Here is a 12,408-nt window from a genome sequence, read left to right as displayed (position 1 = left end):
GACTGCCCTGCGCTGTTGGTCCTGAGCTTTGGACCCTTCCCTTCAAGTTTCTCCTATACTCTCTTTGGTTTGGAACTCAGTGAAGGACTCACGTGGCAAGCTCTGGCTCTGATTTGAGCACCTAGGTAACCCTTAGAAGCATCTTACCCGCCCGTCAAGGATGGGCCTGGACAGCTGGGGCCAGGAAGCCTGCTAGTTAAATGAAACCTAATTTAAACTCAGTAGCCAGAGTGATTCTTTCAAAATGGAACTTGGGTAATGGCTCCCCATCTCAAAAAGAGTAAAAGCCAAGGTCATCTCACTAGTCTATGAGGCCCCCCAGGATTTGGCTTCCTGTTGCCCCTCTGACCTCCTCTCTGACCTTTCTCCCCCTCACTCTACTTCAGCCACACAGGCACCTGCCTCCCTTGCTGCCCCTCACCTCCTTCAGGTCTTTGCTTACTTGTCTGCCTCGCAGTAGGGCCTTCTTGATCACCCGAGAAAACTGAACCTTATGCCCATTGCCCCGTCCCCCTACCCGCTCTGTTTTTTTGTTTGTTTGTTTGTTTGTTTGTTTACCACTTCTCTCCATCTAATGTGGTATACATGTGCTTATTTATTTCATTCACTGTCTGTATCTTACCATGAGAATGTACGTGCCATGAGGGCAGAGATGGTCTTCTGTTTTGTTTAGGCTCAGGAAATCTCTGTAAAATGAACAAATACTGTGGGGCAGGTCATTACGTTCTGTTCGGCTTGTTCACTGAGCGTCAGTTAGATACTGGGTAGTAGTGGGGGGGGCTATAATAGTCTGCCCTCACGGACCCTGCCTCCAAGGACCTTACAGTCTAGTGGTCAAGCTAGGTGTGGACATAAGCGACTGTAACGGGTAGCATAAGCTAAGTAACACAGGCAAAGCTCTAAGCCTAGATAAGATGCTGTTGGAGAGTAAAGAAATGATTCTGTTAACAGTAACCCAGGGGCGGGGGGAGCACTTAAATTGGGTCTTGAGGGACGAAAAGAAGCTTCTGCAGGTGGAAGGTTGGAGGGCGTTAGTAAGTTAAAGAATGGAAGTCGGAGGGCACAGAGTGGGTGGTAGGGTGACTTGGGTTGAGGGGAAGGCAAGTCAAGAGGAGTGGGACCTTGGCTGGAGCCCCATGAAGAAGGGTGTCAACGGAAAGCGGGGGATCACTTGTGGTTCCAAAAGCTCTTTCTAGCAGTGGTGTGGGGGCTGGGTGGCCGAGACGTGGTGGGGGATAAGCAATGAGGGTGTGGGGAAGCCAGTAGAGGCTCTTACTCAGATCTAGGCAGTCCAGGTAGTGGTACGAGCCGCTTTTGCGATAGTGGAGCAGAAGAAGTGGGTGGGTGCGGTAGACACTGTTAAAATACAATCGAGAAAATTCGCTGATGATTTGTTATGAGCCAAAGGGAAGAGGTGAGGATAACTCCAAGTCTAAGGGTCCAGCCTGAGGGTGAGCTCTTTAAGGGCATGTGGTATCATGCACCTTGCCAGCCAGCAAAGGGTTCTTTGCCACGACTGGGCTATCAGGCTCTGTCCTGGGCACTGGTGAGGCAGAGAAAGCAAGACATGAGCTTTGCCCTTGTGTTCTTAGTCTAGCAAGTGGGGGGAGATCTCTTAGAATGTGGTAGGATAAGCTCAGTGATGGAGTTAAAATGCAGGGTGCTGTGGAGAATGGTGAGCCAAAGAGGGATGCCTGACTCACCGGACACGTAGGGCGATGGGGACTTACTCATCTTTGTCAGCTTTCTGTCTCCAGAGAGCCTAACACATTGGTTTTGACACAGGAAATATAGGAAATGTTTAATACGTGCTGAACTCCATTAATAGAGAAGATGAAGAGGGTGTGTGTGTGTGTGTGTGTGTATGTTGGGTGGGTGGTCGGCACTGAAGATGAAGAGTTGCTTTGGACATGTGGAGTAGAGGCACCAGAGAATCATAGTTCAGAAGATTTCCGGCAGGTAGTTGTCCTTACGGATTTAGAGTCCGGGGGAGAACTAACAGCTGGAGATGAAACCAATAACAGACCGTGTAAAGTGATAGATGATGATAATGTGTAAACCCCATAGCAGATCATCAGTGGACAGGGAGTGCGCTGTGGGTGGAGAGATGGGAAGAGGCTTTGGGGAGGAGTAGGGCTTGAGCTGAGCCCTCAAAGACATGGAGGCTGTGGATAGGCCCAGATGAGAGGAGAGAACAATCCAACTCATAGCGATTGGTGGGGACAGGACAAAAACCACAGAGGATCTGTGGTAGCATTGAGCAGAGGGAGCTTGGGGGATGGTAGAGGAGATCAGCTTGATGGAGTGAAGATGTCTTGTTGGGAAGATCGAGGATGCTGCTGAGGGAATTTTAAGTTCGATGCTGTGCTGTTTTGTGTTTGGTTTAGAAAATACCTGTCCATTTTTAAATTTCTTTCCACGAAGCTCATACTGATATATAAGCTGAGGAAAGGAGATTTGTCTTTAAGGAGTTTTTTTTTTTAAATGATTCATAGATGAAATGAATCTCTCCATAGACACGACACTGTCCATTTCGAGTTTTACAAGATTTTATTTATTTATTTGACAGAGAGAGACACAGCGAGAGAGGGAACACAAGCAGGGGGAGTGGGAGAGGGAGAAGCAGGCTTCCCACGGAGCGGGGAGCCCCATGTAGGGCTCGATTCCATGATCCTGGGATCATGACCTGAGCTGAAGGCAGACGCTTAACGACTGAGCCACCCAGGCGCCCCATGTCCATTTTGAGTTTTAAACCTCACGGCAATACAACCTCGTGGGTCATCCAAGAAGTTGAACCAGGCATCAAACTAAAGGACTCCTGTGATCCCTGTCTGCTTACCATTGGATCAGACATGTAACACTGAGGTCACTCAAATAGTCCGTAATTCTGACCAACTCATTCATGGTCGCTTTGGGTACCGTTCATTCAGGCTGACATTACCCATTTGTGTTGTCTTAAAAACAAAACCAAGCAACCCTAGCCCCGTGCAAACCCTCGCCCTGCAGATTGCTGTGTTTCCTTCCCTTGAGCCTGTCATGGACAAGAGCACTTTGTGCTCTGGTAAATGCCCTTGGGGAGTAGGATTTTAAGTTTTAGATTCCACTGTAGCTTTTGTCGAGAAGATAATTATGGCCAAAGCCCTGGGGGCAGCTTCTTCCCTCTGTTCAGGAGGAAGCTGGTTTCAGAAGACTTGTGGAACCACCAATCTACTACTGTAGAAAGTTCAAAAATAGAATATTTGAGTCTCTCTCTCTCTCTCACACACACATATGCACGTACGCACGCGTGTGCGTGCGCACACACACAAAAGTCCTTTCAACATGAGCTTGAGGCTGAAGGTAGAGTAGGTTTTGTGACCATGAGAAGCCTCTCGCCAAGGATTATGGAACCCAGACAGTAGTGACATTATGGAGCCATCGTTCCCAGTCCTGCTGTGTACCTCTTGATTTCTTGTTACATGAGAAAAATAAACCCTAATTTGAACAAAAGGGTTTTTTTTTTGTTTTTTTTTTTTTAAAGATTTAATTATTTGACAGAGAGAGACACAGCGAGAGAGGGAACACAAGCAGGGGGAGTGGGAGAGGGAGAAGCAGGCTTCCCGCCGAGCAGGGAGCCCGATGCGGGGCTCGATCCCAGGACTCTGAGATCATGACCTGAGCCGAAGGCAGACACCCAACGACTGAGCCACCCAGGCGCCCCAAAAAGGTTTTTTTTTATTATAAATAAGAAAATTAGCCATTGATGGGGCACCTGGATGGCTCAGTCGTTAAGCGTCCGCCTTCGGCTCAGGTCATGATCCTGGGGTCCTGGGATCAAGCCCCATGTCAGTCTCCCTGCTCAGCGGGAAGGCTGCTTCTCCCTCTCCCATTCCCCCTGCTTGTGTTCCCTCTCTCGCTGTGTCTCTCTCTGTCAAATAAATAAATAAATAAAATCTTTAAAAAAACAGAAAAAGAAAATTAGCCATTGATACAATTTTCAGTCCTTTACTTAAAAATCAGTGGTGACCTATAAATTAATGTTATTTATACCTTAGAGAAATTTCTGCCAATACATCAGGAACATGGTAAATTATATCTCTTTTTCATTTTTGTCTTTGTGACTTAGGGAAAAACTAAGGGTTCTGTCAGGACTTGGCGTTAAAATTTTCCTGGTAAAATTTCCATGCCAAGGAAGTATTGAAGCAAGTATGATCGGAACAGATATTTTAAGCAAATTCTGTCTTCTGCCACTGGTTCAGTGAAAGGGTCATTAAATCCTTCTTCTAAAACTTCTTATTAGCAGGTAAATATAGATATCAAATGAGGAGATTAGGTAGCATTCTAATTAAATTTGTATTAAGGCAGATTAAGAAATGGCTCTTCCTACTGATCGTAAACCAAAACTAGGATTGAGCTTTATATTTAGATTTCCTGTTGTAGTCCCCTGGGTATGTCACATGGATGTTTCCTATCCAGAAAAACTAGTTGTCATTAGATGTATTTTTGGGAGGGGAAGGGACCAGAGGTTAATTGGAAAGATCTTTACATCAGGATTAGGAGGGTTTCTTAGGGCTCTGTCTGTGTGGTACTGCTGTTCTTTGAGTTCCCTTATGCCACATAACCCGTTTGAATTCTTCACTAACGCTGATTGATGTCAGTGATTGGACTGAATTGAAGAAGAGTGATGAGAGGGACCACTTTACAAGGCTTTGCCAAAGCTGGGCGCATGCTCAGCTTTCCATCTCGCACCATTGCCGTAAACACTAGCTGCAGGGTTTGGGTAGATGTTCCTTATTGAGTTGAAGGAGTTCCGCTTCATTCCTGTTTGGGGGGGCTGGAGAAGGGTGGGAGTCTTTTCCCCTTGAAGAGTGCTGAATTTTGTCAAGTGCTTTTTCCGCATTGATTGATACGCCTTGCGATGTTTCTTTTTAGACTATTAATATTGTGGGTCACATTGATTTTTGAATATTTAACCAACCTTGCATCCCTGGGATGAATTCCATGGCCTACAGTGCTTTAAAAATATTGCTGAATTTTATTTGCTAACATTTTGTTAAGGTTTTTTGCATCTATATTCATGAGGGCTGTTGGTCTGCAGTTTTCTTCTTTTAGACTCTCTGTCTGGCTTCAGGATCGGTGTAATAGTGACTTCATGAAATGAGTTGGAAGGTTAACCCTCCTCTCATTGTTCTCTAAGAGATTGTGAAGAATTGGTATTGCCTCTTCCTGAAACATTTGATAGCATTCTCCAGCGAAACCATACAGGCCTGGAGATTTCTTTTTCGCGAGTTTTAAATTTAGAAATTCAGTTTCCCTGATAGTTATAAGGTCCATTTCCTATTGGGTAAGTTGTGATAGTCCTTGTTTTCTGGACAGGTAGTTCATTTCACATCTAATTATCAAATGTATATGTGTAGAGTTGCTCAGACTATTGCTTTATCATCTTTTTGATATCTCCAGGGGCTGTTAAGTGATAGCCCCTGTTTGACTCCTGATATTGGTAATTCGTGTCTTCTCTCTTTTTTTTCCTCTGTCAGTCTTGCTAGAGGTTTGACAATTTTATTGATCTTACCAAAGCACCAGCTGTGTCTTTGCATCATGTTTGGCCACCCAGGAATCTCCGGACTGGCCACTTCCTTCCTTTCGATTCATGTGTCTCCATTCTACTTGACATAGTTAACATTTTGTTTCAACTGCAATCGCCATTCCTGTGGCCCTTCCTTCCCTCTTCCGTTTCTTGGCAGGCTCTCCGTTACTGTTTACCCTCCCTTTCAGCCTGCCTTTTGAAAGGTGACCACGTCTTGCTGGTATCGCTAGAAAGTTCCATTTTTATCAAGACTGGTTTACATCATCATCGCACAAAATTTCTGAGTTCTCAGTAGAACCATTATTGCTACACTGTAGAAAACGTGCCTGATTAAAAAAACTCAAAAGCACTCGGCAGCGGCCACTTTCGAATATGCCTAAGAGTATAACACTGTGGCAGACTGGAAGGCACAGCACGCTTGGCAGTTCAGTACCTGGTTCAAGTCCTGGCTCAGCCCCTTACAATCTCAAGTATAGGCAAGGTGCCTCTGCATTGCTCTGCTTTGCCCAGTTAGGCCTTGTGAAGCCACCAGGTCGATCGAGGATCTCGAAATAGCGTAAAGCTCCCAGAAACTGGCTATGCCCCACTTGTCATCACTTGGAAGTGACAGAATTGGCCCAGATTGCTGCCTTTTTTGCCTTATTTTCACTCTACCCAGTACGGCCCAGCTGGACGATTCACTGTCATAGGAACAGTTGTTCCTTGAGCATTGCCATTTCTACAGCTGTGCTTCTGGAATCTTCCCTACCTGGAAAACTCTCTACTGTTTTTTCTCCCAGTTTGAATTCTCACCACCTTCCAGGACTAGGTCAAGTGCCCCCATGGGGCACCTGGGTGGCTCAGATGGTTAAGTGTCTGCCTTCGGCTCAGGTCATGATCCTGGGGTCCTGGGATCAAGCCCCACATCAGGCTCCCTGCTCAGCGGGGAGTCTGTTTGTCCCTCTGCCACTCCCACTGCTCGTGCTCTCTCTCGCTTGCTCTGTCTCTCTTAAATAAATAAATAAAATCTTTTTTTTTTAAAAAGTGCCCCCTGCCCAGCAAAGTCTTTTCTGACCATCCCAGCTCAAACTGATGGCCCCTCTGATCTCCAGTAGGGATCACTGCCAATGCCATCAACCGAGCCCTTCAGTAGCTTTATCTCTACACATCATATGGGTTAGGAGTGCAGGCTCTTCTTAAGGCACACCTGGGCTTCAGCCTTGCCTCTGCCATTTCCCAGATACGTGCCCTTAGGCAACTGACTTCATCTCCCTGACCTTAGTGACCTCTTCTGCAAAATGAGATCATCTCTGCCTGACAGGGCTGTTGTGAGGATCAAATAAAATGTCTTGAAAGCTACAAAGTGCCAAATAAATATAAAGGATTTTTTAAAAATTTAAATTCCATTAATTAACATATAACGTATTATTGGTTTCAGAGGTAGAGGTCATCTTATATAATACCCAGTGCTCATTACATCACGTAAAGGGTATTTTTAATATAATAATAATTAAAAGTCAAGGTTAGATGAGAAAATATTCATGAAATAACGTTGTGATAGGAGAATTACAGAGGAGCGCCTGGCTGGCTCATTTGGTAGAACGTGCGACTCTTGATCTTGGGATCTTGACTTCGAACCCCACATTGGGAATAGAGATTACATAAAAAAAAATTTTTTTTAAAAAGGTTGTTAGGAGAATTACAAAACTGTAAGTAAAGTAAGAAAGATCCCTGTGCGTGTGTGTGTGTGTCCACAAATACATATATAAAAAGGATGGGAAGACACGCTTTATAATGTTACTCTGATGATAGTTAGCTCTGAGTGATGGGCTAATCATCGGTTTTTCTTTTCTTTTCTAAAATTTGCATTTTTTAGGGTGGGAATGTAGTAGATTTAAAACTAGAAAATATTTTTTAAAGGAAAAATCAAGTGTGATGCTATCTTATCATTTGGTTATTTATATATACTCCACCATACTTCAGAGAGACTTTAAAGCAGCATATAATATAGCAAGATAGAAATGGAATATAAAACAAAATGAAGCAAAGGAGAAAATGAGGGTAGAAAAGATCACCATCTTGTATTTATCTTAAATTTTTTTTTTTTAAAGAAAGAATGTGTTAGGATGTCTTAGTCATGAGTTTGGTAGGTAAGAGTAACTTTGTAAAAGAAAGCATTTTATCACTGAATGTTATGATATTAAAATGATACATAAAAGAAACAAGAATTTCCTGCTAGTTTTCAGTGTGTTAGAGATTTTAATTATTTTATTTTTGGCACAGTAGAGAGCCCCAAGAGAGGATGGTCGCTATTCTCTATATTATATTATACTCGTATAATAACTTACAAGTTACAAATACATATATTTGGTTAGCGTTGGCTTTGCTTATCTGTTTTGAATAAGTTGAGTGGAGAGACAGACTGCAGTAATTAAACACGCCCAAATGGAGAAAAGTGCTTGCCCTGGCCCTGCCATTCATTAGTCAGGCTTTTTTTTTTTTTTTTAATTTAAATTCAATTAGCCAATGTATAGTAGTACATCATTAGTTTTTGATATAATCAGTGATTCATTAGTTGCGTATAACACCCAGTGCTCATCACACCATGTGCCCTCCTTAATGCCCATCCCCCAGTTACCACATCCCCCCACCCACCTCCCTTCTGTAACCCTCAGTTTGTTTCCTGGAGTCAACTCCTCAGAGATTGAGGGGGCCTGGATAAGATCTAACTTGGACCATCTAGAGTTTAGTAAAAGTATAGTTTCACTTGTTGAGGACTGTACATTTCCACTGATCTTTCCATTTTACAATATTTGTAGTAGGTTAGTTGACCTACGTTATAAAATGCTCCTCTTCGCCTTGGATGTTATTAACATAATTTAAATGTCTTTTTCACAGAGAGACCTCTCTCCCCCAAAGCTGTCAAAGGATTTGAAACTACTCCACTTACCAAGAACTATTATACTGTGGTGAGTGTTCAGATCATAACCAAAGAATTTCTTGACTGTCTGTATGGAACCTTTTCACTGGCTGAGCCACAGATGCGTTGAGGTGACACTTATGGGAGACTCGGCGGAGTATTGCAAGGGTCTAATGTCAATAGGCCTTGTACAGATGGCTAGAACTTTTATATCCACTGTACTGAAAAATTCAAAGGTAGCACAAAGATTCAGAGCAAGGCCTATAAAACAGTGCCGAAAGAGAAATCAGTTCACATGTAGGCATCATGAGGAAATTCAGCCCTTAGATATAGCCTTACCAGATATTTAGAAGGTGAATTACCAAGTTCCTCTAAGCAATAAGTTTTAAGTGATCGTATACTGTGATCTTATTTTAGAATCAATCAGTCCATTATGATGTCCTCGGAAATATTATCAACCTTGTGTTTGAGGAGAGCCTGAAGGGAAGACTGCCCTTTGGCACAGAGGGAGGAATGAAATAGCTCTGGCTTGAACACAGATATGTCAAAATCTATTAGCTATAAATAGGGCATGTGCAATATTCAAAATAAGTTCCCATTTGAAAAAAAAATCCTATTATTCTCCTTAATCTTCTCTCTGCTTTCCTTCATGTCTCCTTTCCAGACTTGGCCCAGTCACTAATGAAAAGGTCAAGTCAACATAACCTCTACGTTTTCCTGTCTGGTAGCTTCATCGTCGTCCCTGACCTCAGCTGAAATAGTGTCGCTTTTCACCCAATATTGGATATGCGTTTGGACTGCACACTCCTTTCATTCTGTGCATGGATAGTTTTCTGGGTTTTTTTGTTTTTTTTTTTTTAAAGATTTTATTTATTTATTTGAGAGAGAGAATGAGAGACAGAGAGCATGAGAGGGAGGAGGGTCAGAGGGAGAAGCAGACTCCCCGCCGAGCAGGGAGCCCGATGTGGGACTCGATCCCGGGACTCCAGGATCATGACCTGAGCCGAAGGCAGTCGCTTAACCAACTGAGCCACCCAGGCGCCCGCATGGATAGTTTTTAAACATCTCCATACATTGTGTTTCAAAAGACAGAATTGCGCTCTTCAGTGAATTTGCTCCATAATGATGATGTGAGCAGTAGTTGGTATGAAAACTCAGGAAGGAGCTTCATAGGTGACACGGACAATAATAATAGGGGACAATTTTATCACTATTTTTCTTCTTACATTTCTGAGGTTAAAATATATTACCCAACAGAGCTGGGCTCCCTTCTCCCTTCCTCTCTGACCATTTCTTTTAGCTTCCAGGTGATCCCCAGTGATTTAATTTTTTTAAAGATTTTATTTATTTATTTGAGAGAGAGAAAGAGAGAGAGAGCACATTGAGCAAGTGGAGGGCCAGAGCGGGTGGGAGAAGGAGAGAATCTCAAGCAGACTCTGCACTGAGCGCAGAGCCCAATGGGGGGGCTCCATCTCACGACCATGAGATCATGACCTGAGCCAAAACCAAAGTCAGGCACTTAACTGACTGAGCTACCCAGCCACCCCACCCCAGTGATTTAATTTTTTAAAAGATTTATTTATTATTTTATTTTATTTTATTTATTTTTTTAAAGATTTTATCCATTTGACTGAGAGATAGAGAGAGCACAAGTAGGCAGAGTGGCAGGCAGAGGGAGAGGGAGAAGCAGACTCCCCGCTGAGCAGGGAGCCCGATGTGGGACTCGATCCCAGGGCCCTGGGATCATGACCTGAGCTGAAGGCAGACGCTTAATGACTGAGCCACCCAGGCGCCCCTATTTATTATTTTAGAGAGAGAGAGGGAGAGAGAGAGCACGCATGGGTGCACAAGTTGGGGGAGGAACAGCGGAAGAGGGAGAGAGAGAGTAGACTCCCCACTGAGCATGGAGCCCGACACAGGGCTCAATCCCATGACCCTGAGATCATGACCTGAGCCGAAATCAAGAGTCAGACGCTTAACGGACTGAGCCACCCAGGCGCCCCCCCACCCCCCCAGTGATTTAATTTTTAAAGAAAGGATGCAGTCAAATGGTAGATGAGAATATTACCATAGCTTCTTCTCCCTGTGGATTTGGAGTATGCCATCAAGCTGCTTTGGAGCTGTCTCTGCTTCTGCTGATTCTACCAATTTATTTTTTCAAGTTTTTATTTAAATTCCAGTTAGTTAACATACAGTGTATTATTAGTTTCTGATGTACAGTTTAGTGATTCAACACTTCCATACATCACCCAGTGCTCATCACGAGTGCCCTCCTTCATCCCCATCCCCTGTTTCCCCCATCCCCCACTCCACCCACCTCCCCTCTAGTAACCATCATTGTGTTCTCTGTGGTTAAGAGTTTGTTTCTTGGTTTGCCTCTCTCTGTCTTTTTTCACTTTGCTCATTTGTTTTGTTTCTTAAATTCCACATATGAGTGAGAGCATATGGTATTTGTCTTTCTCTGACTGACTTATTTCACTTAGGATGATACTCTCTAGCTCCATCCATGTTGTTGCAAATGACAAGATTTCATTCTTTTTTGTGGCTGAATAATATTCCAGTGTGTGTGTATGTTTGTGTGTGTGTGTGTCTCAAAAAGTTAAAAATTGAACTACCTTATGATCCAGCAACCACACTACTGGGTATTTACCCAAAGAATATGAGAACACTAATTCAAAGGGATCCGTGCACCCCTATGTTTATGGCAGCATTATCTACAATGGCCAAGATATGGAAGCAGCCCAAGTGTCCATCGATAGATGAATGGATAAAGAAGATGTAGTATGTACATGCAATGATTCTACCAATTTAAAATGTCATTGGGATTATCCAAGGCACATTAACCTCTGTGATTCTTATGGATCTTATGTAAATCTTATATATAAATTCTGGATGTCCTGCAGTTTGTCTCTCCCAACTCCTGTTGGAGTTCATGTGCATTGCTTCTGGTTCTTTGCTGCTATATCAACAATTCTGCAGTGAAGATCTTATACATAGGACTTTGGCAAACTATATGAAGATGTGTAGAGTGGATTCCTAGAAGTTGAATTGTCCAAAGGCCTGAGAACCAGGAGAACCAATGGTGTAAGTTCTAGTCTGAGGGCAAGAGAAGACTGATGTTTCAGCTCAAGAAGTCAGGCAGAGAGAACAGTTCTCCCTTCCTCTACCATTTTGTTCTATTCAGGCCCTCAGCAGATTGGATGATGCCCACCCACATTGGGGTGAGCAGTCTGCTTTACTCACTCTCCCAATTCAAAGTCTCATCGTATCTGGAAATGCGCTCACAGACAGACCCAGAAATAACGTTTAAGCTGGGTACCTTGTGACCCAGTGAAGTGACATGTAAAATTAACCATCACGGGGCCCCTGGTTGGCTCCAATGGTTAAGCATCTGCCTTCAGCTCAGGTTGTGATCTCTGGGTCTTGGGATGGAGCCCCATGTCGGGTGCCCAGCTCAGCAGGGAGTCTGCTTCTCCCTATGCCTCTCCCCCCGCTCATGTGCTCTCTCTCTCTCTCTTTCTCTCTCTCTCAAGTGAATAAATAAAATCTTTTAAAAACTAAAATTAAATTAACCATTATATACTATAAACTTGGGCAGGGTAGAGACCTCTTGAATTGGTAAGTCTGTGGATATCATCTCCCCCTTTTCAAGTTTCCAAGGGATCGTCTGCTGATTTCTGCCTCATTCAGGCCTTGGTGCAATGTGTCTGAGACTGGCTTGTTGTTTTGAATATGTGTTAAGCATCCTTTAGGGCCATGGCAGGCCAGAGGAGACTTGTGCTGCCCCTGATCTTGGTTCCTTCTGTGTTCTCAAGATACACTGCCATTTGTTGAGCTTTTTTCACCATTGCAAAACAGTGTATCATTTTTCTAGTCACTGTTTTTCTGATAATCTTATCCTGCTCCTTGACTTTCTTTCCCCATCATAACTTGATGTTATGTG

The 12,408-nt window shown here is 43.5% G+C and overlaps 1 protein-coding gene across 6 annotated transcripts in view; it reads left to right on the top strand.

The window, feature by feature from the left end:
- Nucleotides 1-12,408, top strand: part of ARHGEF6 (Rac/Cdc42 guanine nucleotide exchange factor 6) — a 99,621-nt gene that overhangs the window by 35,033 nt on the left and 52,180 nt on the right. For all 6 annotated transcript variants that reach the window (XM_035009284.1, XM_035009310.1, XM_035009303.1 and 3 more), the window contains one exon: nt 8,444-8,514. In XM_035009284.1, the coding sequence (XP_034865175.1) occupies nt 8,444-8,514 (71 nt within the window). The remainder of the gene's footprint in view (nt 1-8,443; nt 8,515-12,408) is intronic.

This window comes from Mirounga leonina, unplaced genomic scaffold (genome assembly GCF_011800145.1).
Source record: "Mirounga leonina isolate KUSES-001 unplaced genomic scaffold, KU_Mleo_1.0 Mir_101664, whole genome shotgun sequence".
Lineage (NCBI taxonomy): Eukaryota > Metazoa > Chordata > Mammalia > Carnivora > Phocidae > Mirounga > Mirounga leonina.
Note: the sequence above shows the minus strand (reverse complement) of the source record. Positions and strands in the feature narration are given on the sequence as shown.